This window comes from Eutrigla gurnardus (assembly GCF_963514095.1).
Source record: "Eutrigla gurnardus genome assembly, chromosome: 15".
Lineage (NCBI taxonomy): Eukaryota > Metazoa > Chordata > Actinopteri > Perciformes > Triglidae > Eutrigla > Eutrigla gurnardus.
The window spans coordinates 1,088,732-1,114,786 of NC_139938.1; the positions used below are offsets into that span (position 1 = coordinate 1,088,732).

General features: G+C 43.0%; 1 protein-coding gene across 1 annotated transcript; it reads right to left on the bottom strand.

Annotated features, from left to right (window-relative positions):
* Positions 1-333: 333 nt before the first annotated feature.
* LOC311025377 (RING finger protein 145-like) lies at positions 334-11,493 on the bottom strand. The gene is made up of 11 exons (XM_084028229.1): positions 11,243-11,493; positions 8,492-8,600; positions 7,312-7,403; positions 6,500-6,735; positions 6,169-6,344; positions 5,836-5,976; positions 5,563-5,745; positions 5,144-5,291; positions 4,850-4,972; positions 4,495-4,728; positions 334-4,296 (listed from the first exon to the last, which is right to left on the bottom strand). The coding sequence occupies exons 1-11, from the start codon at positions 11,424-11,426 to the stop codon at positions 3,634-3,636; spliced, it is 2,289 nt and encodes a 762-aa protein (XP_083884355.1). The 5' UTR covers positions 11,427-11,493; the 3' UTR covers positions 334-3,633.
* Between the last annotated feature and the right edge of the window lie 14,562 nt (positions 11,494-26,055).

Genomic DNA, 26,055 nt, shown 5'->3' on the forward strand with positions numbered 1-26,055 from the left:
AAATACTGTTAAAGAGAAATAATCAAATATATATGAATACATTATTGAAATTCTTCCACTTCTCTGTTGATGTGATTATGAAGCATATCATATAATAATCTGGTGTCAAATGCAGCTAAATATCATTGAAAAGCTGTGATCTTTTTTAATTCATATTAGAACATCCATATTTGATTAAGTGCACTCTTCCATTGTGTCGTCTAAATTGAAATACTAATGCCACTGCTATGACTCATAATACTAATACTGAAAGCAAAAGTGCTACACTACTGTACTATTATGTACATCAAATTGCATATTTACATGGTGAATCCAAATAAAATAAAGGCAGAGTCCAGAGTGGATGGTTAAGTTTATTTCTGACATTCAATTTCTGTAAAATAACCAAGGCAATGCCAGGCATAAAGTCCAAAACCAACCATGGAGCATTTTAACAGAATACAACTGGCATTCAGTCTTAAGAGGGCAGGTCCTAAATGTGTGTGTGGAAAAACAATATCCAACTAATGAAGAAGAAAAAAAGAACAAATCTCTGCCGGGTGTCTCGGGCAGAGCAGCCCTGAACATCAACGAATATCTGTTAAGTCAGAGGCAACAGTATTGGACAGCAGTGCTGTTCTTTTCTAAAATGCTCATTAAAAATGCATTCAGAAAATAAATATGCGTTCAGAGTGCTCCATGGCAGCTATAGATTCCATCACAGCATTTGCTTACATTTCCAGTGTTACAGAGTAATGGTTTTGCAGTATTGTGATACATTGTGTCTAAGAAACATCTGGATTTCAGATGGAAGATTGGCTTCTATCATAAGCTACAGGTATTCATATTCCTCCTGTTTACTCCACCATGTACACACACATACATATACAACTGCAGTTTCTCATACATGGAGAACAAACACATCCACAATTACATCTGGAATCGACAGCTGATGGGCTTCTCTTTCAGCAATTTATCAGTCAACACAGCAATGCAAAGTCACATACAGTTGCCAACGACGCTTCTCATCTTGTGGAGTGCATGACATTTAGTCGTGCAGGTGATCCCTTTCTGCTCCACCCAGCTCCTTTAAATCTTTCTTACCAATTTGAATGCTTTGTAGTACATCAAAGCCTGAAGTAACAATACAATTAAAATGAGTCGTTCAAGAGTACAGAAAGTCCTTATATTCTCGTTTCGGAGAACATGTGCAAAATACATCAAACTCTACATTTCATATCTTTAAAAAAAAAAAAGAAACGGTTAAACAGCGTTGGGCAGGTTAGATCCTACATTGATTATGTATTCATTCTCAGCCCTGCGGCCGACGCTTTCCAATGTCAACAGGAAAGTCATTCATAGTAAGACCATGAGTTATAGTGGTAGTAAGTAATACTGTGGAGGGTTAACTAGTGCATCTCCTGTCCGTCTGCGCCAGGCTGATCCCACTCCTAACAGTAGAGGGCACCAGAGTGATCACACCAGCTTGAGGACGCGTCATACAGACTGGAGAAGCAGTAACACTGGCTGGTCTCACAGATCGAAGGCTTGGGTTCTCCAAAAGCTTCTTAGCCAAAGGTTTGTCTTTGTTCACAGGCATGTAAAGTAACAAAGTCCATCAAACCAGTGGGAAGCTTTAGAGAAACAAGCCCCCGACCTTATGTATACATCAACACTCCTGTGGTTTAATATAGATGCCATACAGAGAAACATTTATATACATTACACACAAACAGATTGGGCTGTTTCCTCATACACAAACACATCAGAGGGTATTTGGTTGCTGACAGCCACAGAACAGCTTTGGAGCGTTGCTAGTATAAATGACATTAGTGCAAATGCATTCCCCCCCTCCCAAAAAAGAAAAATGGCAGAAAATAAAAATTGGTAGCAAGGTTAGAGCACATTGGAAACAAAAAAATAAATGCTATGGTAACAGTGGCAGCGTGCAAGCTCTACATAAAAGCGTGCAGTCTCAAGTTTTAGTCTTTCAATAAACACTGTTACACACACACGCACACGCACGCACGCAAACACACACACTGCTCTAGTCCCATTTGCGAAGCACAGGAGTTGATACCGAGTGTGTGCTAGCACGTGTGAAAAAAACACTTTCCTGTCAAACAACTCAATTTGCTGGTAGTAACATTTCAGAGTGACTGAGCAGCAGGAGGATAATGATAGTCTTAGAAAAACAGGGTGCTTGGATGCGATTGGTTTATCAAAAAGGAGCTTGGATGGAGCGAGGTGATGGGCTCCTGCCATGAAAGAGACTCAACAACTGCTGGCTCGATGGCAAACTCGGGGATGGACTGGTTAAATGTGACTGGTTGAATGAGTTTATAAATTAGCTGAGCTCGGGAAGGTGAGCGCAGAGCAGTACCATGAATGAATCAAAGCCAGCGACGACAACAACAACGTTCGTGCTTCTCGCCGGCTCTGTGGACCAATTTACACCCCGCATTCTCACAACGCTGAAGGGTCAAATACAAACCGTGGCCTCTCTCTCTCTCTCTCTCTCTCGCATGTTATCGCCCTCCTCTGTCTGTCTCTCCCTTGTTCGCCTGTACTGTGGGCTGTCCAATAAAGCAGTAATGTAAAAATTATTTTAAAAATAACATCTCTTTTTAACAGTAATACAAAAGTTTGGCGATGAGGAGTAGAACTGTTTTTGCTGGGACCAGCCAAACAAGTTTGATTCAAATATTGAAGCAGTATAATAGAGAAAGCTTGACACACGAAAGAATAAGTTCTTCAATGTGAACCCTTTGATTTGTTCACACTGGTAACACTTAAATAGACCACACCATGTATCCTCTGCTTAGCACCAGGCTTCGGGTCACGTGACGGCCTCGAGAAACAACATTCAGTCTGTTAATGCTCAGTGTCTTCACCGAAACACAGAACTACTGTCATCCAACAGCGAAAAACCCAAACTCTTTATCAAAACCTATGGAGAAATGTGTGGACATGAGGAAACATTATGACTTTGTCACCATTTAAAATGCAGCCATCAGTTATCACTAGCCCATCAAGGCTCACTAAACCTCTGACCCATTCCTCATTAGATCATGGCACATACAGGACTACAAAGAAAACCAAAATACTAAATGTACAGCAATCAGAGTGAAGCTGCACAAACAAACAAACCACATGAAATGAAAAGGACATAAGCATGATTATAGAAATGCCATCATAGGTCTAATGTCAATGTCAGAAGCTAGGAGAGATGCGGTACTTCAGTTTCATTCAGGATTTCACATTTCATGGACATGATGTAGAACTACCGATTATTTCTTTTAGATGAGATTACTGCTTTCCCCTTTTTGTGTTGAACGGACAATGAAATCATTGCTGGCATGAAAGTTAAACTTATCGTGGAAATACATTAAGATGAACTGTTCCAAGACAATTACCTGAAAATGGCAATCATCTGCATTTCTTTTCATGTTTAAGTGATGAATATCTGCTTAAAGTTTCTTTTGGATTCTTTTCTCTCGTGATGGAAATGGAGAGGTTTGGAGCTGAATTTTTGACATGATGGGATAGCCAACCACTGGACAAGTAGAATATATGCAGGATATTGGCAGATGGAGTATTTAGATTGTGTGTTAATATGTGCATGCACGTATGTTGCGTGTGTTACAATGGGGTTCAGAGGCTGCAAGGAGGAGGCGACTGTTCTTCAGAAGGGGAAGTGGGCTGGCCACGCTGTGATGATGGACCAGTAGGTGACTCGTTACTGTCCAGTAGGAGGCCTGGGTTTAGCTTAAGGGTGGGCTCAGGTTCAGCATGGGCCATCTCTGTCTGGGCCAGTGGCTGTGAGGAGGAGAGGTGGGAGAGAGATGCAGGTGAAGGGGGCATGTCCGATGTGTCAGAGGAAGAGGAGGAAGACGAAGAAGGGTGATCTGTGAGAGACTGATTCTGAGATTCAATCACATCTGAGGAAGAAGAAGAAGATGATGATGATGATGATGATGATGATGATGGCGTCTTGGCCAGGTGCTGGGGACTGGAGTGCACACCAGAGGAGGAGCTTTCTCCAGCTGACGTGAGAGGTCCATTAACTCCCTCCTGCTCTGTCGTTCCCTCCTCCTTCAAATCATCTGGAAGAGTCTCATCTTTGGGCTTCTTATCCACTGTGGCTTCTTCCTGTGCTGCAGGATTGGCAGCAGGAGCATCTTGGTTGGTGGTTGGCGATTGGCTCTTGAGTTGCGAGTGACAGAGGGGACATGTCTCCTGGACATAAAGCCATTTCTTCAGACAGCCAGCGTGGAAGAAATGACTGCATGGAGTGATCACAGCACTGTTCATGTCCTGGAAGGAACGAACAGAAAAGCACACAGGCGGTGTTGTTATGGTTCCATTGCCATTTCATATGTTTCAGACCCACTTTACCCCATCTTAACATGTACCAAATCATAGTGCACATTAGCTGAGCTTCATTTGGAGCCTGAATTTAATTCTTGGCTATGTACTTTTAGATAAACACAAGCGCACAAAACCAGTTCACACCTGGTAGCAGATGGCACAGATGTCGTTGTACTGTTCCAGCTGCGTGTTGCTGGCCGTGGGGAGGCTTTTGATCTTGTTTACAGCATCTCTCCTGAGCAGGAAGCTCTGCCAGCCCAGCTGGGCTCTGAGCCAGACGTTATAATAAGAGTGGACCAGGATGATGGTGCTGCCCATCACGCTCCACTCCCCAAATACCGTCTCCGACACACCGTAGCACACCACACATACCGCAACCTGGCAGCAGAGGAAACAGGAAGCAAGGTGGTCAATAACCACAGAAGCAATATTGTAGGTCAGCAGTGATGTTTGTGCTCCCTCACAATACTGTATGCCTGTGTGCATGTGCGACACTTACCAGGAACTCCAGCAATCTGTATGTCCCGTTGACACAGTAGATCACTTCATCCATGTTCTCTACTGGAGCCTTTCGAAACTCCTCCACCATGAAGAGAATGTAGATCAGCAGAGTGCCAAGAACCTGAGAGCGACGGAGGAAAGTGTCTCAGCATTTTGATGCAATTCAATTCAATAATCAATCACAAAGCATAATCGGAGACAGTGGGCAAATGATAAATAAATTAACACAAAACAGTCCTTTTAATAGCATATATATGCTCTGTGTGTGTGTGTGTGTCTGCTTGTGCGTTACCTGCAGTGATGTGAGGATGGAGGAGGAGATGATGATGAGTAGCCAGAAGTCCATGTGGAAGAACTGGCAGATCATATAGGCCATGTAGGCTGGAAAGATCAGCAGGAACAGACACAGAGACACCGCTCTGAAGTGTTTCCACAAACTCCTAGGACAGACGAAGGAAGGGACAAGATGGAAGATGATCTGCTTCATCTGCATTTTGCTTTCAGAGATGCGGTCAGGTTACTTTTCTTGTTTTCCAAAGCATTGCATGCCTTTTGAGGTTAATAGTACACACATGTTTACTAGTTTTGACCTTTAACTGTTGCCATACTGCTAAAACACACAGAAATGGCACTTGGCCTTTTTCTCAGCAGAATTTCATTATTGATATACAAATTAAATAATTAAATATAAGCAAGGTAAATGTATTTTACTTGTCTCTTGATGCTCCAAGGGCCAGGACTATGGGGTCAGCTATCTCCAGCATGGACTGCAGGATGGAAGCAACAACAATGAAGAGGATGATGGAGAGGAGGAAGGCTCGGTGGATGACTTGAAGCTCGATAAGGCCAGTCTGGACAGCGAGGATCAGCAGGGTGATGCCTTCAGTCATCCCTCTGCACAGACAGATGTGTGTCAAGTATAGTCGCATACCAACAGACACCCTAAAAAAACCAACACATTCACATATATACACATGGACTGACCTATGCATGGTGTTGTCATTCATAAAGGCTCTGTAACCTTGCAGGTAGAACTTGCAGAGAGTGAGGACGCCCAGAGCAATGAAGGAAACGGTGAAAACCAGACCCAGCAGGGAGTATGGTGTACTACAACATTCTGCAATACTGAGGATAAGGTTGGAGGAAAGAGAAGGAAGAGAGTAAAGAACAGATACAAGACAAAAACGGAACAGTCATTTTATATATTCCAAGCAACTCCACCATAACTTGCTAATATGCAAAAAACATTGTGATCTACGGACGCTTGGTGTATAACCTATGATGCCTCACACAGTCTGACCAGTGCTATGGTCCTACCTGGTAAGAAAGAGGAAAAGGAGCCTCTCCCTTGAGGTAGGCTGGTCTCTGGTGCTGAAATAGGAGTAGATCTGCAATGCGAACAGCAGCAGCCAGAAACACATGAAGAGTACCGGAAGGACCAGCTGGTTCCATAGAGACATACCCAAAGCTAGCAGCCCATAAACTTCCACCACCTGGGGAACAGAGGGTGAGTGATGAAGAGACGGTGAAGAGGAGAGATGGAAGTAATCAGGACAAAGACAGTAACATTAATATTCCATGTTAGGACATTTCTCAGTAATATCTGTAAAACAAACTAGCAAACAAGGCCACATAACTGATTGATTACCTGAGCCAGCTCCCTGTAGGCAGTCTTGGCCAGGTTGTATGGTACCAACAAGTTAGAAGCCAGGAAGTAAATAACCTCCAGGCCTGTGAAGATCATGGAGAACTTATTGATGAAGACAATAGTCTCTAGAGGGACCAGACACAGTCTGGCCACCAGAGGGAGGAGGTGAGCAGAGAAAAGCCAAATCCTCTTGGTCTGCATCACACAAGAACATAGCGTACACACCACCAGCTGACCTGAAAGAACAAAGAAGATGAAGCTGAACGAAGATGCACAAACAGACATAAACAAATCACTTTCCCCCTTCCTTTCATCTGCAGCTGTATATTTCTGTCACTATAACCATGTTATTTCCACTCTCTCAGACTTCCACTGTGCAGTAAAATCAGCACTCAGAATGATCTATTTTTTTAGCAAAGGAGACTCCACATCTACTTTCCATTCAAATTAAACCAGGTCCTATGGACCCAGGAACAGAGCAACTCGTAACACTTTCCATTTCATGAACAAGCCTTCCCAGTAGGGGCCAAAGTGGTGAGCAGCAAGATTTATGCCAAGAGCGGCAGGTGATATGACCTTGAGTGATAAACCACTGATTTTTTTCCACAATATTCTATAAAAGCGCAAACAAAGATTGAGACATTTTAAATACTTTTGTAGACTTTTCAGATGCATGAGCAACCACAAAGGTGAGGGGGGAAAGAGAGAGCAATCAAAGAAGCTGCTGAACTACATCCTGTGTTTGGGTTTATGCAAGAAGCAGCTATGCATACTGCAAGTGTGTCTTGATGCAATTGTGTGTAACATTATACCTATGAGTGCAGTGGTGAATCTGTTCATGGAGAGGGGTTCCAGGTAGACAGGTCCTTCATAGCCAGACTCCAGTTCACTCCGGACATAATCCCTGACAAAGACAAGTCAATTGTCTATTGACTAATATTTGGACATATATACCACTGATGTACAATAGGGCTGCAGCTATCGATTCTTTTTGTAATCGATTAATTTAGCACTTTATCGATCGATTAATCGAGGAATCGGATAAAAAAAAATTGCGTTTTTAAACAACCAAAACAAATAATGCATAACGAAAATGATGTGGCTGTAAAATGATCAAGCATTTCTAAAAAAAATAAACAGAGGTATTCATTCCAACTCCAAAATTTGGCTCCAAAACTAAGCCCATTTATCAAGTGCCAGTGAGAATTTAACAACAATACAGTTAAATCAACTTGGATAAAACATGGATAACATTTAATTTACGTTTTGTTTTGCCAGCAATGGCCCTTTCCTCTCCCTGCCCTAAATATGTGTGTATAAAGTTTACTTCTTCTGTGCCATTTATGTATTTAACTTTCTCTTTCACTACAGTAACTGTTTGACCATTCTTCTCTCTGCTTTGAACTCCTCCGTCCGTTTGGGCAAACACAACAACTCACAGCCAAGCGTAAATCAGGCTTTCCGATTGGCTGTAAAAGCTGCTACGGGAGCCAATACGAGCGTCCGATGCATAAACGTAACTCTATACGTCACTCGCAAGATGGCGGATGAGAAGTGATCGATATACATAAACAAAACGGAGAAATGCGCCACGGAGACGAGGAGACATCTAGTCACACATTTTACTACTTTACGCATTCGTTTTGTTGTCAGAAATAAATCGCTCACATGGGCAAGCAGGGTACCGTTGTTTAGCCCCGATACTCTGTCGTTTACGGACATTCTGAGGCTGACTTTCCGCCATCGCGCCAACTAAATTCAGAATGAATGACCGTGTATGACGCGCTGGTGTGCTTCCTGAACAACGGTCCGTGTGGAACAATCAGATCCCTGCACATAGGCGCGTCATAGGAATTTAACAAGGCTTCGAGGCAGATGTTTTGCCTCGAGGAATTTTCATAATCGAGTTAATCGAGTAACTCGATGAATCGTTGCAGCCCTAATGTACAACACAACACAAAGGGTTCAAGACATTCATCTCAACTACCATACCTTGAGACTTGGTGACCAGCAAACAGCAACAGGGCCGTGAGGAAATACAGGTAGAGTTTAACCAGGTGCTGACGAGGCAGAGTCAGGAGTACCAAGCTCAGGATGTAACCTGTGACATAGTCAAACATACAGACACAAACACACACACGGCAAGAGACAATCAACAAAAAAAGCTTGAAGTTAAAAAGTGACAATACATGTATTATAAATCAGTCTCTGTTGCTTCCTGTTTGTGGACCACACTAAGTTTTCAACACATGAATTTAATTCTTGTATGTGTACTGTGTAAAACAAGAGTTCCACATGTAATTGCAGGGGATATTTTTGACCTTCAATCAAACCATCACTGCTATTAATAGGCTTATCAGACAACAGTTTACTTTCTAAAACCATGCCCAAAAAAACATCCTCAGTGCATAGCAACAGTTACTTTGGTTTTACTGCCTTTTATTTGGTTTGTCCACCCACAGCACCCATCAGCACATACCAAGCCTATTGGCTCATTTACCAACTGCATATAATTCCAACACCACAAACACACACTAACACAGACACAAAGAAAAATGCTCAACATTGTCTGTTTTCTTTTGAGTCATCTTCACTGTGTTGAATGTTAAATGTTACTAACAATTTAAGTGAACACGAGCCCCAATGCCACGGAAAATTTTCAATTCTTATTACTAGGTATCTGGGAAGAAACAATTTACCCAAACTGGGAATTTTTCTCTTCTTGTGAAGACTTTCACTGACAGGTGAAAATAAACTTAAGTATATGGGGAATTGGCCAGGCAAACATCGTCAATTCAGTGTTAATGAATGTTGCCACGCTCAAAAAGCTGTTTTCTTTGTTGAGTTTCTGTTTTCTTGCTCCAACTAAATATTTTCCTTCTTTTTGACAGAGCCACTTACACAATTGACACTGGTTTCACACCAATTACAGTGTTTCCCGCAGGATTTTTTTCAGCAGCGGTGGTGTGGTCCCCGAACCCTCTAGGGGGGTCCGGGGGCATGCCCCCCCGGCCGAAATTTTTTTGTATCCTTTACATTGGAATGCATGAATCTGGTGCACTTTGAGAGGAGAATATGCACTTGAATCCTATTCAAACAGTCCTGTGTATTACTGTAGATGGGATTATTGGTGTTGTAACATTGCCTTTTGTGTCTTCATTTACAGATTTTTATATTTTTGTATAGTAAATGCATAGTTGTCAAGCTATCAATTATTTGGGTCACAACCTGGACTATCAGAATATGTGTGCTGCAGTGATGTCGTTTGTATGTAGGAAATGATCAATTAGACAGTAAAAAAAAAAAAAGCAAATAATATCTCACAATTATTTATTGATATGACACAAAAAAGGCAAATTGATTAAGCTTGTTATTGCTTAAAACACTTCTTCTTAGTCTTGGGAGTCAAAAAGTGATGAGAAAATTATAAAATAAATATAAGTTATACATAATAGAAACTATTCATGATCTTTTAAGAAGTCCTTAGGTTTTTTCCCTGCATTTATGCTAATGACCACATGCTTACAGGCGATTAGCATAAATCCCTAACTAAAATACGCGATGAAAACGGATTTTATATGGCAATAAAGAACAACAACGGATCTAACAGTATGGATTCATTTCAAAGTTCCCGAAAATACCTAGGCTATAAATTCCTGACTGGATATAAGCTCCTGTAAAGGCTATGAGTGATCCCAAAAAGAGCGACAACACGCACACACACACATAGGCCTACACACACACACACAATACTAGAGGAAAAACGGCACGGAGGTTGCGGTTTATAGATACAATAAAATGATTGGGCTCAGACGGTTTTTAACACTGGTGGTCATGCAGCGACACATTTTAGCAACTTACTTTCTCTCTCTCTCTCTCTCTCTCTGTCTGTCTCACTCTTTCCTTCTTTCTTCGATCTTCCGCTTCACTCGCTACTGCTAGAATCAATGTAACTTTGCAACCGTGTAGGGTAGCCTACTGCCAACAACTGCCACACTCGCTGTGTATTTTTCTTCTTTGATGTTGGTTACGTGACGATATGCCGCGTGCTGCGCAATTGACGTTACGCGCTGTACATTTTCTAAAAGGAGCTACGTAAAAAAAATTATTATTCAGCGTGCGCCGCTGCTGTGTGAACGTGGGGGAAACACTGAATTATAACTGGCACAGCAGACTCACACAGCCAGAATGCCACTGATGGAACAATGATCGCACAGCTGGAGGAGGAAAACTGGTTTCAAGCAGCATCCATCATTTCTATTTTACCAACAGATAATCATAGTTTTGGTCACCCTCCATTTGTCATTATGCCAATCAATCCCTCCTGACTTTACCGAGATAACTACAAAGCACAGCCTTGTGGCTTATGGTCTACCACCATGTGTGGGTATCCTGAAACTGTCTGGGTTGGGTACAGAGCGCTGACTGTGGAACTGAAAACGAGAGTAACCATGCAAAACAAACAAAGAGTGGTAGCGTCATGACTGCAGGCTTATGAAGGACTGATAAAGCCCGTGGAACAGGAGCCACTCTAGATGATGGCCCATGATGATAACATCGACAGGCCAACGGCTACACGTTACATTATCAAATGTGCAAAAAGCATTTGTGTTATGTGTTTGTTTTACACTAATCCTCTAAGAAATGTTAATACAGAGAAAATGTATTAGTACTAAACAGGTTTAGTGTGTGTGTGTGTGTGTGTGTGTGTGTGTGTGTGTGTGTGTGTGTGTGAACACTGACCTACATAGTGCAGGTAGAGTGCCAGGTATTTGTACTGGAACAGGGGGTTGTTGGACAGGCTGGAGCGCTGGATCTTCTGGAAGAAGGAGCTGACGTCCCAGCGGTACAGGACATCCAGCAACATGATGCTGGGAACACGCAGACCCACATTGAGCACCGCCTCCACACGGTCCTTCACTGCCATGGCCTCAGCTTAACCTCTGATCGGCAGGCAGAACTGACCACTAAGCAAGATGTTAACAGCGGGTGCACTGCAGGGAGAGAGGGAAAGGCAGAAAAGGACGTTTAACAGGATGCAGGGCAGATAGGAAGCAGTTACAGAGTGTGAGCACAAAAAGATAAAAAGGCAACCAGCAGCAAGCTACCTCCTACTTTGCTGCGGAAGAGGACACAGGGAGGTCGAGGGAGACAAATTTAAAAAGGCCTGAAAAATCTCAAAAAACAGCTTTTTCATCCACATGCAACAGTGAAGTGAATGCACTATATGCACTTGTCGTGCATATAAAACACAACAAGTGCTCACTGTTCTATAACCGAAAAGTATTTAAAAACTTAATTGTGGCTGGCAGAGTGGCAGCAAGGATAGACTAAACTACCCAACCATGCTCATGCCATGTGGGTTGTGTTAATCGGACACCCTTACAACAATTATTATGCATAACATTTAATTGGCCTCTTGATATTTTTTGTATATTTACTGGTTGCAGAATCACTCAAAAATTAGTGTAAAACTATACAGGCTGTTTTACCTGCACTTGAGGCTTTAAAATTAAAAACATTTATATTATCAAAAGATCCCTTAAATTATTGTTGTGAAGAATGAACAATCGTCCAGAAAATACTGTGGGCAAACAAACACAAGTATTGATATACAGTTCTCAAATATGTTTCAAGAATGATGTTATGCTAATGTTGATACAACTACACACCAAAAATGCATTTGGGTCATTCCATGTGAAAACAGCTGATATCGGGGTACCATGTACATGGTACCACTCAGATTTAGCTGAAAAGCGGTGAAAATATGCCTTATGTTACCAAACGAGGGAATCTGAAGTTTCAGGTCAATATCTGAAACGGTTTGCCCGTGGCATCCATTTAATTTTCAAGTGCCACACCCCTTTTTGACACATTGGAATTTCGCATTTCATTTGTTGGTATTTTTGGAGGCCTGAAAACATTAGATTTTGTCTTAAAAGTATTTTCCCATTTGTTGTTGTATTTGCCGTTTTTGTGCGTACATTGAAATTGAATCCTGGCGGCGCCGCTGCTCCGGCGGACGGTAAACACGCGCCGCCCGGAATCCTGCCCGTAAATAGGCAATCGAGCCCGGCCGAAAAGTGGGTCCTCATGCCCTCAATGCTGTGTGAAACAGCGGATCCGATCCGGAGAACCGTAAACTCTTAGACGCACCGACGGGAGTCTAAAAAAACCCGTAGACCCAAAATATCGATATTTGCCGTCAGTGTATCGATTTATTTATTGCGACAGAGAGCACAACAATATATTGCAATATCAATTTTTTTCCCCACCCCTAGTCACCAAAGTCGAATTTTTTTTTTGACGGCCAAAATTAATTTTCACTTTTTGGGTGCTCCTAGCACCGCGATTAATGATCATATTTATTCTAAACAGGATCATTTGTTATATTTGGGACCTTTTCTCTTGCCAAAATGAATTTGAAGATGAATTTGAAGGGTATGGTACCACTGGTGGGGGGGTTTTATGGGGGTCCAAAATCCCTCCCGGGCAGAGGTGACTCTTTTGGAACCCCATATTTGGACCCCCAAATGACCACGTGGGCAGTTGATGATCCCAATGGGATTTATACCAGATAAAGATACATATTTGTTCTTTTTAATGAAATAAAACCTTTGACTATGAAGCTCCATCATATGAATTTTATTCGTCAAAATGCACCATTTTGGACATTTTTTCCAGAAGTCTGGAATGTAGATCAGGGAGAATTTAGTGATGATAAAGCATGAAAATAGTGGAAATAACTTAGTATTATGCTCAGTGATGGCAAACAATTAAATATTTAGACTGCTGGCCATTCATTTCCTGAAAATCACAAATTAACCCCTTATCTAAGGGTAATCATAGTTATCCAAGAGTTGGCACAGAATGACCCATTTTCTCCAATCCACCAACATACATTTGAGTATATCAATTACACAACCAAATCAAAAAATAATCTTAATTTGAGCATAAAGATTTTACATTACAGTACAAAATTCTCCAAAGTTTGATATTGAATAACAGTTAACATAACATGCTCATTATGAGACAACATGTGAGGGGTTGTGGCGAGTGATCGCCGAGCAGTTTTGGATCGGGGACGTAGGCCTACTTCAGTCGGGGTAAATCCTACTGGCACCCGCTGCATTTACACCATGTCATCTTTCATGGCCGTAATAAACACTATTACTGCTTTGTACATGTTGTGGAAGTCCCGGACACACCGGGAAACTAAACGCCGCCCTGCCTGAGTTTACCTTTACCGGAGTGGGACGTTCCCATTCGTTGTCTATGTAAGAAGCCTCTCATGCCGTCGCGGCGAGTATCGAGAGTTGGCGCCGCCTCCCGCAAGCTCTCGAAAATCTTTTAAACTGAGCATTGTCAATCTAAAGTAAAAGACAGATTCAGCAACTGCATAGCTTATTTCTCACATAAAATGTTTTCAGAAACACGTTTCGGGAACTATTTTGGTAAAATAAGAGGGAGATGGGAGGCTGCGAGGGCAGAACGATACGAGCTCGGAGGAGCACAGAGGGGAGGGATGTGTGTGTCTCCGTGTCCCACTCGATGACGCGCGTGCACGCACACACACGTCTCACAGCCATATATGAGCTGAAGGAGAGCTTTGACTTTGAGAGAATGTTTTCATACTTTGTTGATGGCAGTCTTAACTTACAAATGAAGCATTTTATTTCGATGGCTATTTTCAGGTTTATTGTTTAATTATTGATTAGTAATTTAGTGATCTGATTATATCTGTTTCATAATATGTCAGCAAGGAATAAGAGATGCAAACAATCAATTATCGATTAATTGTCGATAAGAAATTACTCGATTAAAATAAATTGCAATTAATTGCGTTTTGAACCCGTAATTCGCCGCCAGTCCACTTGAGGGCGCACTTTACTCCAGACGTACTTGACGCACATGCGCGAACACAAGCGAAGCAGGGCTGTGGGACACTGGCAGCAGTGCTTCCCACACATTGACGGCGGCAAGTTCAAGCGGCAACTCTGTGGAACTCTCCGTTGACGTCAACTGTCAATCATCTCTATTCTACATTCCGATTGGTATTTGATTGGTACTCGCTTCACTCGCATCGCAGAAAGTTAAAGTATTTTATCTCCATCCCCACCCACATCGCATCGCCTGGCCACATTCCGCTAGAACACATTCACATTCTGTAGTATCCTGAGACTGCAGTAGTAGCTAGGGGGAGCTCTAGGCTCCAGGTGTGGTTACCTGGCAGGTAGTCTACATATAGAAGAAGCATGTCAAGTGATTCTCTCTCTGTGTGTGCTGCATACCATGTGCCAGTAAAAAGCCAAGCAACCTATTTGTTGGTGTCCTGCGTCCTCTTTGAGTTTTTTGGAGTTACAATGTTATACATTCATTGACAGCTGTCGCTCAGAGATGGGCGATTGGCGACGTAGGTGAACGAGGTCAAAACCAAAACACCAAGGAAGGCTGAGGAATAGGCTCAGTGTTTTAGTCATTTTTGTTTTCATCTTTTCTTGAATACTTAAACTCCTCAACCCCATTTAGTATGTCAACATTTGTATCAGAACCAGCAGTTTGTAAGAAATTGGTCAGGAAACGATATGTCAAATTTTGGTTCTCAAAGCCATCCGGGGATGTACCTCAAGTCTCTGGATGTTGTGGGGCTGTCTTGGTTGACACATCTCTGCAACATCGCGTGGCAGTCGGGGACAGTGCCTCTGGACTGGCAGACCGGGGTGGTGGTCCCTCTATTCAAAAAGGGGGACCGGAGGGTGTGTTCCAACTATCGGGGGATCACACTTCTCAGCCTCCCCGGGAAAATCTATTCCAAGGTACATGAGAGGAGAATTCGGCCGATAGTCGAACCTCGGATTCAGGAGGAACAATGCGGTTTTCGTCCTGGCCGTGGAACACTGGACCAGCTCTATACCCTCCGCAGGGTGCTCGAGGGTTCATGGGAGTTTGCCCAACCAGTCCACATGTGTTTTGTGGACTTGGAGAAGGCATTCGACCGTGTCCCTCGTGGCATTCTGTGGGAGGTACTTCAGGAGTACGGGGTCGGGGGCCCTCTGCTAAGGGCTGTTCGGTCCCTGTATGACTGGAGCAGGAGCTTGGTTCGCATTGCCGGCAGTAAGTCGGACCTGTTCCAGGTGCATGTTGGACTCCGGCAGGGCTGCCCTTTGTCACCGGTTCTGTTCATTATTTTTATGGACAGGATTTCTAGGCGCAGCCGTGGGCCGGAGGGGATCTGGTTCGGGAGCCACTGGATTTCATCCCTGCTTTTTGCGGACGATGTGGTCTTGTTGGCTCCTTCGAGCCAGGACCTCCAGCATGTCCTGGGGCGGTTTGCAGCCGAGTGTGAAGCAGCCGGGATGAGGATTAGCACCTCCAAATCTGAGGCCATGGTTCCTCAAATGGATGCATTAAAATGAAATTATTCAAAATATGATTTGCAATTAATGAATTACTCGATAATTTGCATCCCTACAAGGAATGCATCAAGAATGTGTTGTAGACGTAGAAACCTTTCCCCCTTCCAAAGTTAACCATATGTTAACCATAATGCGGGTGATATGAATGTAAGATGATTGCACAAGAGATTGACACCGATATGTGCTTTTGTTTATTCTTTTTAAAGAAATGGCAGAGACTCAGAAAACCAATCCAGTGTGGCAGCATTTCAACGAGACGACTACTGACTACCTCACCTATTGTTAATATTTGTTAAATATTGTTAATCTACGACTTGTTCTTGTTCTACCTCACCTTTTTTAAGTTTAATAAATGTTCCTTTTTTAATTGAGACTCGTAACATTTGTTATCAGTGTAATTTTTAACATGTAAATTGAGGGAGCAAAAGTAGTATCGACTCCAAATATCGGCTCAAGAAAATCGGCAGGCCGTATCGGTCATCGGCCAAGACTGATGATCAGAAAATCGGTATCGGCATCGGCCCTAAAAAATCCATATCGGTCGATCCCTAATAGGAAGTATCAGAGATGTTTCAGATGAAGATGTACTGGTTTAGTTCATGGTCCCACATGGCCCTGCCAAGAGTTTCTACTGGCCAAGAAGAGAAGACGTGCAATGTGCACTGCAGGCTAGAATTGCAAGGTTGACGTTCCCTCTACAGAAACTACCTCTTAAAGGGATAGTTCGGAATTTTGGACATAAGACCTATTTTCCAAGTGAGCCGGTGTGTTCGAGATGTCTGGATACGTTTTCAAGAAATTTCATTCAGTTCTTCTAGTTGCAGAGTTCGCTTATGCTATGGCTAGCACAAGTCAATGGTTCTCGCTAGACAGGCATTAAAAACAGTCTTGCCCACTCCACAGTGCACCCGAGGCAAATCAATTAAAACACTAGACTGTCGATGTACATATCTGTGTTGATAGAATAATATTTGAAGCAAAACTAACCTCGCATCGCATGAATCATCCATTTTTTGAGGGACTAGTTTATCGGCAGCAGCGGAATTTTACTTTGCTCCGTCGGACTCAAAACTCTAAGACGCGCCGCCCGAAATACTGCCCATTATAGGCAATCAAACCAGGCCAAACTGTCGGCACTTATACCCCCAAGGCTGTCTGAAAAGCCCTCGGAGCTCACTCAAACACCGGGCAGCCCACGGCCACGCGAAGCCACAATTACGCACCGCAAACCCGGACCTCTGCTCCGTCCTTAGACCTGTAAACCCTCGGACGCGTTGCGGGGGATTCCCTCCTGGCACCACCAGTCTCCGTTTGTTCGGTCCGGGTTCTCAGCTCCAGTGGGGGCTATCTCGGTCTACACAGACGCTCGTTCACGTTCTGCTCCAGTGTTTCCCCTAGAATTTTTTTCAGGCCCGGTGGTACCCGCCGAAAAAACCTTATACAGACGAGACGTGTGGGATGGTGTATTGGTGCAGTTGGATTAAGTCAGGTGGCACAGCAAGCAGTCTGCAATTCTGCAATTATTATATTTGCATTCAACATTTTTGTTCAACCAGAGTGTATTCAAGGTTTTCAAGGATTCAAGGGGAGAGTGACTTATTAAGGTGCCGGTTGATGGAAATTATCCAAAATTAGGGGCCGGAAAAATATGTCTGGAAAATGATGAGCATCACATTAATAGCTACAGATACTGTAAAACACTATAACGATATATGAGTGCATATATTGTCTTATTTTATCAAGTAAAATATAAGTTATAGGTTTACTCAACAGCCTGATAGTTCATAGAAATTCAGGTAGAAATAGGTTAACTCAGAGTTCCACAGCTTATCAAAAACAATCCTTATTTTATTAACATAGGCTGCCTGAGGGCGCGATCAGTAGCGTGCCTCGGCACGATTGCCCCAGGGGGGTCCCCCGCGGCTTTGCATTCACACTGCTCCAGCCCAAACGGGCTTTGGCCCGTTAGCCAGTTGTACAAACGTCATCACGTCCTAATACTACACACGCATGGCTTGATGTTGTTTTGAAGGAGCGCCGTCTCTGCATATATTTATATTAAACACTCGACCTGCATCAGCGAATGTGCGCACGAGCGGATCTGTGCGAGCAGGCAGCGCGAGGAAAGCGGATTTTGGACGGAGAAACACAGCGGCATTTTTCTTATAAATGCACCGGTCCGGTTCCGGTACCGGTCCGGTTCCGCTCACACCACGAGTCTAAAGAGTGCAACAGCTTGTCAAAATACAGTGTCAACTTTCCGTGTTTTCAAAGTAGAAAGCGACATTGTGGTGGTTTGACGAGGCGGAACGGCATCAGAACAATATCAAGCGTGTAAAGTACACGAAGAAGAACGTAGCGGGAGCGCGCGGCGAGGATTGTTGCGGCCGCGCATCTTGCGGAGCAAGTCTACTGTGCTGCGCGGAGGCGCTCCTAATGTAAATGATTATTGATTTATGAATTAATTGATAGGTAGCTTATTTTTGCGTATTGATTTTTTTTTTTTGGCCTGGCGCCAGGCCTGTACAATGGTAGGGGAAACACTGTGCTCTTTGAGCATCCCTCTCCCGCAATTCTTCCTCTGTATATTCAGGCTCGTACAGGTACGGTTGGGTTTGGGTGGAAAAAAACTCCTCATCAGAGTCTTCAAAAGTTTCAGTATATTCTCCAAAAGTGGCCATTTCTGTGAGATTGAAGAAACTAGCACTGCAGGCTACTCTGCGTCTGTAGCAATGACAGCAGGTAAACAAACTATTATAGAACCGGTAACTTATAAGCGCTAGGTGATATCACTCCGCTGCTGCCATAGCCTACTAGGAAGTATGACACGCTGCTGCTGCTGCTGAGACATAAATCCTTAAAAATGCAAGGTTGGTTTTATTTCAAACATTCTATCAACACATATGTACATCAATAGTCTGCCGTTAAAATGGATTTGCCTCGGGTGCACTGTGGAGTGGGCAAGACTGTGTTTAATGCCATGCTAGCTAGAACGATTGACTTGCGCTAGCCATAGAATAAGGGAACTCGGCAACTAGAAGAACTGAATGAAATTTCTTGAAAACGTCTCCAGACGTCTCGAACACACCGGCTCACTTGGAAAATAGGTCTTATGTCCAAAATTCTGAACTATCCCTTTAAAGTATGACAAAATGTACAGTCTTCGATATTATGCTATGTTTGTTCATGGTTTAAGACATTAAAAGATGCTTTCACCAAGTTTAACTCACATTCAAGGACTTATTGCCTCTGTAACTACAACTGTGCTACATTTTAATGTTTTCGTGAGGCAAAATTTATCCATAGCATTTAGTCACATGTAAGTCTTTGGTAAATGGTTAAAAAACACAATTGAATTGCCCTGCTGTGGTGATTACTAGTAGGCTGTTAGGACATGCAGTACCAAAACCGGCCACAAAAACCCCACCAATATCAGGATTTTAAAAAATCACTGCGACAAATTGAGGCAAAACACCCTCCCGATTTTTTAATATGATTTTAACAAGAATATGATCTTTCAAAAAAAGTAAGTTTGGACCTGATACTTTTTGTCAGTTTTTTGGAATACGACTCTGAAGTTGGGCAAGTTACTTCCATTTTTTAGCCTTAATATCTGTGAAACTAATCATCTGAGAGAGACCATATTTTGTAGAATGTTTAAGCTAACACCAGAGATAGAGGCAGAAGTGATAGAAGTCTTTTATCTGCAAAAATGGGAGCTCAGCCACTCTTCAAATGTACTACTTTATTTCAACAAGCCACATTTTAAGTACCTACCATACTAGGTTATCATTGAGCTACACCCCCGATATTCCATGTCTGGAGGCTATTAGTAACAGATATACACTGTAGAAATTTTGAAGGCCACAGGTGAGATAGTTTTCCAGATATTGCTGTTTAAAAATGGCTTTTCAGAGCATGATGCCAAAAACCGTCTAAAGTACCCTTCATTCAATAATGTTTCATGAGAAAACTGTTGACAGTAGAGACCTAATATTTTGGATTTGTCCTATTAACAAGTGTGCCTTTGTACTTGAATTTTTCACCAATACTATCACAACTACTAATAAAAACAACTTTTTTTTTTTTGTATTTCTCAGGTTACTCAAAACCTCTCCAAAAGCGGCCGAATGTGCTTATCATTATCCAAATGAATGTTATGTGACTGAAAAACATACCAAACATAACCATTTAGGTAGAAGAACAGTCAAACCAAATAACTTCTTTGAAATGCTGTATTTGGTAAAAAGAGCACAGGTGAACAAGTAACACATTTCAATTTACACTATAACTTGTACAATATAATAAAAAAGTAGGCGTCTACAAGTGAATACCGAGTCTTTCCTTTGGCTTTAGGCATTGTAAAATGCTCAAAACAATCAAAAAGCAGCCTTCTGTGATGCGCGCGCGAGACTCCGTGCGTAACTAGCAAAGACCACAAATCAAAGTTACTGTTACGCAGTCGCCGTGAGTCCCACCCTCAAGCCGCCGCCTCCCTTGTAATAGATCGTTGGAATCGTAAGCTCATTGGCTATAAGACCTGTCAGTCAGAAATTTACTACTCCGCCACTGGCTCGTTGTAGATGACGATGACGCAGGGTTGGTCAGCGTCACTTGCCGAGAGCCAGTGAAGCACTGGCTCGCTTGATGGACAGATTGTTCAGCCAATTCGGATCGCAGAATCACGGGAGAGGGCTTGTTTTGTCCGGAAGCGTCTAACGAACACGGAAATACACAACATTGATAGGTGCCGCTCCGTCGTAAAACGGTACAAAGCGGTAAACAAACAAAAACAATATATTCTACAGAGACTTGCAAAGTAAACACATGGCGTGTTATGGATGACTACCGGAGTTAGCGTGCTCGTGGGACTAAACGAAGTGGCTACTTTTGTTCGTTGGACTCTTACCTTTCTCTGAATATAAGGATGAGCATGCTACATGCTTATTTTTCTGTGCACTCTTTGCACACATGCTGTGTTTGCTTTTGATGTGTTTTCCGTGAGCCTAAAACGGCTTACTTTGTTGGATTCGCGAGACTCGTAGCTTTCAAATGATGTGTAATATGACACAGACTAGGGCTGAACGATTTATCGTTTTCTGACCGAAATTGCGATTTCAGACAACGCGATCATGTGATCGCCAAAGCTGCGGTTTTTGCAGCGCTCCTGACTAACCCAGGATCTGTCGTCAACTATTTTACACATGCCGTCTCCCGACCATCCTGCCAAGCTCACCAATCAGACTACTCGTGAACAGGTCACGCTAACCAATCAGTATTAACCTGCTCCGTATTTGTAATTAGTCAGAAATTACTTCAACTGGACCAGAAGCGGAGTTAGGGGATTTAATCGCCAAGAAAAACAGCACGTCCGTCATTGGGAGTATTTCGGGTTTGAGGCTGCAGACGTGCACCAGAAACGGGTACTGTGCAAAACCTGTCGCGCTAAAGTTATAACATCCAGCGGAAACACAACCAATATATACCGGTGATATAATCTCCCGCGAGAGGGTGCATTTCACGGCAGCGGCGCTGATCACGGCACAACACCGGCACTTGAAAAATCACCACAGACATTTGCATGACGCGTGCATTAGGCCTGCACGATATGAGGAAAATCTGCGATGTGCGATACCATTGTTCAATATTGCGATGAGATATGACTTGCGATAAATAAACAAATATTGAAGTGTGCATATTAGCTATACAGTTCCTGTCTTTCTGCTATAATAATAGGTACACTCAGTGTTTCCCCTAGAATTTTTTTCAGGCCCGGTGGTACCCGCCGAAAAAAACCCTATACAGACGAGACGCGTGGGATGGTGTATTGGTGCAGTTGGATTAAGTCAGGTGGCACAGCAAGCAGTCTGCAATTCTGCAATTATTATATTTGCATTCAACATTTTTGTTCAACCAGAGTGTATTCAAGGTTTTCAAGGATTCAAGGAGAGAGTGACTTATTAAGGTGCCAGTTGATGGAAATTATCCAAAATTAGGGGCTGGAATAATATGTCTGGAAAATGAGGAGCATCACATTAATAGCTACAGATACTGTAAAACACTACAACGACATGAGTGCATATATTGTCTTATTTTATCAAGTAAAATATAAGTTATAGGTTTACTCAACAGCCTGGTAGTTCATAGAAATTCAGGTAGAAATAGGTTAACTCAGAGTTCCACAGCTTATCAAAAACAATCCTTATTTTATTAACATAGGCTACCTAAGGGCGCGATCAGTAGCGTGCCTCGGCACGATTGCCCCAGGGGGTCCCCCGCGGCTTTGCATTCACACTGCTCCAGCCCAAACGGGCTTTGGCCCGTTAGCCCGGTTGTACAAACGTCATCACGTCCTAATACTACACAGGCATGGCTTGATGTTGTTTTTAAGGAGCGCCGTCTCTGCATATATTTATATTAAACACTGGACCTGCATCAGCGAATGTGCGCACGAGCGGATCTGTGCGAGCAGGCAGCGCGAGGAAAGCGGATTTTGGACGGAGAAACACAGTGGCATTTTTCTTATAAATGCACCGGTCCGGTTCCGGTACCGGTCCGGTTCCGCTCACACCACGAGTCTAAAGAGTGCAACCGCATGTCAAAATACAGTGTCAACTCCGTGTTTTCAAAGTAGAAAGCGACATCGTGGTGGTTTAACGAGGCGGAACGGCATCAGAACAACATCAAGCGTGTAAAGTACACGAAAAACGTAGCGGGAGCGCGCGGCGAGGATTGTTGCGGTCGCACATCTTGCGGAGCAAGTCTACTGTGCTGCGCGGAGGCGCTCCTAATGTAAATGATTATTGATTTATGAATTAATTGATAGGTAGCTTATTTTTGGAGTATTGATTTATTTTTTTTGGCCTGGCGGCAGGCCTGTACAATGGTAGGGGAAACACTGGTTGTGTTGCAGGTGGTGATGGAGGTTTTTTGTGTTTCCTCTGGAAGTTGCCACAGCTGTTCGGCATGTTTTACACAGTACCTGTGTTTGTAACACGTCGTCGCTACGGAATCCAAAATAACTCCAAATTGCAGAAGTGCAGTTCTTTTTCACCCCAAGTTCTTCGTCAACCACATTTTCCTCGCTATTCTCTCCTTTCTCCGCCATCGTGTTACATAGCCTCGCAGTCGCCACAAAATTAACACCAATTAATTTGAGGGTGGCTCCGGAACACATAGGACCCGGGGGAACATAGGACCCGGGGACGCTGCCGGCGCCGACGGCTAGCTGTTGCTTCATCTGATTGGCCAAATGGTGTGAATGCATGGCGCATGTAAATAAAATTATTTTTATTCATCGCGTTTCAGGCATCTTTTGCGATGTGTTAACCGCGCATGTTCATATCGCGATGGCGATGAAAATACGATTTATCGGTCAGCCCTAGCGTGCATGACGAAAAAGTCCGGTAAAAAGTCCGGTGACTATGATGATCAGGCCCACTGTAGCAAACAGACTACAATTACAGCATCTTTTGCCAGTGTAACTCCGTACGATAAGAGCAGCGGAAGACACCGGAAAGACGGATTTAAAAACCTCCTCCGCACGCTGGACAGATATACGATTACCTCCCGCACCGACTTCTAACAGGTTGCCGTCCCACAGCTATACGCGGAGTGTAAAGAAAAAGTGTTAAATTAAATTAAATTATTACAGTTAAGGATTTTTGCACATTTTAAGACAGTCAAAGATGGCTCTTTTAGTTCATTTGTAATAACTGCCATTGGTCAAGGACTTTAAAGAATGAACATGCATGTTTCTTGTTAATAAATTCATTTGGAAGCAATTTTTAACTTTAGTCCTTGCATTAGAGTAATAGCATTCAATGTTTTAATGTTACTGTACATTGTGAATATTGCACTGAAGCTTGATTTGAAGGAAATCGTGAATCAAATCGAAATCGCAATATCTGTCAGAAAAATCGCAATTAGATCTTTTCCTAAAATCGTTCAGCCCTAACACAGACGCATTTAAAATAATATGCGATTAAACGGAATTAATGCGAAACTAGTGCAAGAAGGCCCGCCGGCGGGCCTGACTAAAGATCAGGTTAAGTGAAGAAGATTTGGATTGCCACCTAGGAAATACATGTGTTCAAAAATGTATTATTTATATATAACATTGGTGTCTTGCTATATATGCACTTGTAAAAGGGAGAACCATCGCCATTGTATGTTTGAGAGGCAGTGAAATAATCAGGAGCGCTAAAAATATATATATTTACTCTAAATGACCTATAAAATCAATGAACTATAACTACTACTGAATTTGAATATTAATTTTTTTTTTTTTTTTTTTTTGGTACTTTTAACGTCTACAGATAGGCCATGATGATTGCTGCGTATGTATGCGATGTCTGTATAGATCATGTGACAAGACGGTATGAAGGTGTGTGTGCTCCATACCTGATGTAACTAGGGTGCATAACAGTGTGTATCCTGTCCATCAAAACTACCCAACGCCAGTAGCACTTTAAAGACAAGCTTGGAATCGCGTTATGATGTCCGACATTAATATTCCTGCATCCCGGGACAGGACCCCTGATAACTTGCATAACTGAATTCACCGCGACTATTACTGGAGAGAGAGAGAGAGAGAGAGAGAGAGAGAGAGAGAGAGAGAGAGAGAGAGAGAGAGAGAGAGAGAGAATCCCAGCTTATATAACGCTTTATTTTATGTCGTAATCCACTAACAGCTACAGGCCATGTTGTAGTCGAACTTAGTCTAAATGGGTGTTTTGATGCCGCTGCTCGCTGAAATCACGACAGTACACAGTTATGGATGAGTGAGTGCTGCATAGATCGTGGGACGTCATGAACTCTAGTAACCCCGCCGTCTCAACGGAAGCAGGGAAGTCGAAGCTACGCCGTAGAAGAACTTGGTTGTTGTACATTGCAGTGTAGGATAATAGCGCCAAAGCAAATGAACGGCTTGGGTTTCTCTAGATGCGACGTGTCAAGTTGGTGATGTAGCTCCAGCAGCGTACGTGCTGTGTGGAGATGATGAGCTGCGTCGAGCAGGCAGCGGGCACGGTGCCAAGAATCCAAGCTAACGGAGTCAGCTAGCATCGCTGTCAGCTAGCTACAGTCAACAACCAAGCTCACTTCAACACAATACACATAAAAACACACCCAGGCGCCTTGGCTTGGTTCTAATGCCACCAATGTACACACCAGAGTCCATACGCACTCATATAAAGGCGAAAGGGTTTTCTTCAACTACCTGAAGCTCGCTGTGACCACAAACAGCTCCCCCCTTCAGCCCAACTGTGGCTTAGCTAGCACGCAGCCTGGTAACGTTAGATCCTGCTAGCTATGGCGCCCAGTCAAGAGTAATGACAGAGAAACAGAACTTACATTTGAAGGACGATGTTCGCAATATGTACAACGTTTTTGGGATGCTTTTCGGGTCGGATATCGACCATTTTAACTCGGCACCGCCCGAGTTAACGGCCCTCTCGATGGAAGCGCCTCACGCTCGAAGGATGCGGCCGATCCGCTCATCTCACCTAGCAGCCATTACCCTGAAGTACCGAGGAGGGTGTACTGGGCATGCGCAATGTCCCGTTAAATCGTGTAGCCCCGTACTTGTTAAAGTAAAGCTAGTTTGACCCCTGTGTAAAGCACTTTTACCTTTATGAGGCATTATTTTCCTTACTGGGCCTGGATATTTAGCAAGTATTGGCGTGTTTGTGAATGTGGTCAGATTTACAGTTGGGATGAGTGAGTGGTCAGACCCTAGGCTGTATTGTAGTTACCGGTATGTTCATGGCAGGGCATTATAAAAGCCTACTGTCACTGTTTTGGTGATATTGTAGCAGTTTTATTCACTAATAATATGAGTGCAAATATCTCTTCATTCTATATAAGTTTTAATATGGACCCCAAGGAGAGGAATTATAGCCTACTAACTAATGGGGATCCATATAAATACTCAAGGGAGTCAAAATTAGCCTAGTTAAAGTGGGGGTTTATTAGCAGATGGGATGTTCTCAGGTCACATTATATTATTGAAACAAGAAATAATGACATGCCAGGCAATTTAACCGCATGCATAATATAACCTTATTTCATTCATTGCACTATGGTATGTACCCACAAACATATCTCTCTCTCACACACACACACACACACACACACACA

Coding starts and splice junctions, on each gene's coding strand:
- LOC311025377 (XM_084028229.1), bottom strand. CDS start 11,426: ATGGCAGTGAAGGACCGTGTGGAGGCGGTGCTCAATGTGGGTCTGCGT. Junction 7,404..8,491: donor GCTGGTCACCAAGTCTCAAG/GTATGGTAGTTG, acceptor TGTCTTTGTCAG/GGATTATGTCCGGAGTGAAC. Junction 6,345..6,499: donor CCTACAGGGAGCTGGCTCAG/GTAATCAATCAG, acceptor TCTGTTCCCCAG/GTGGTGGAAGTTTATGGGCT.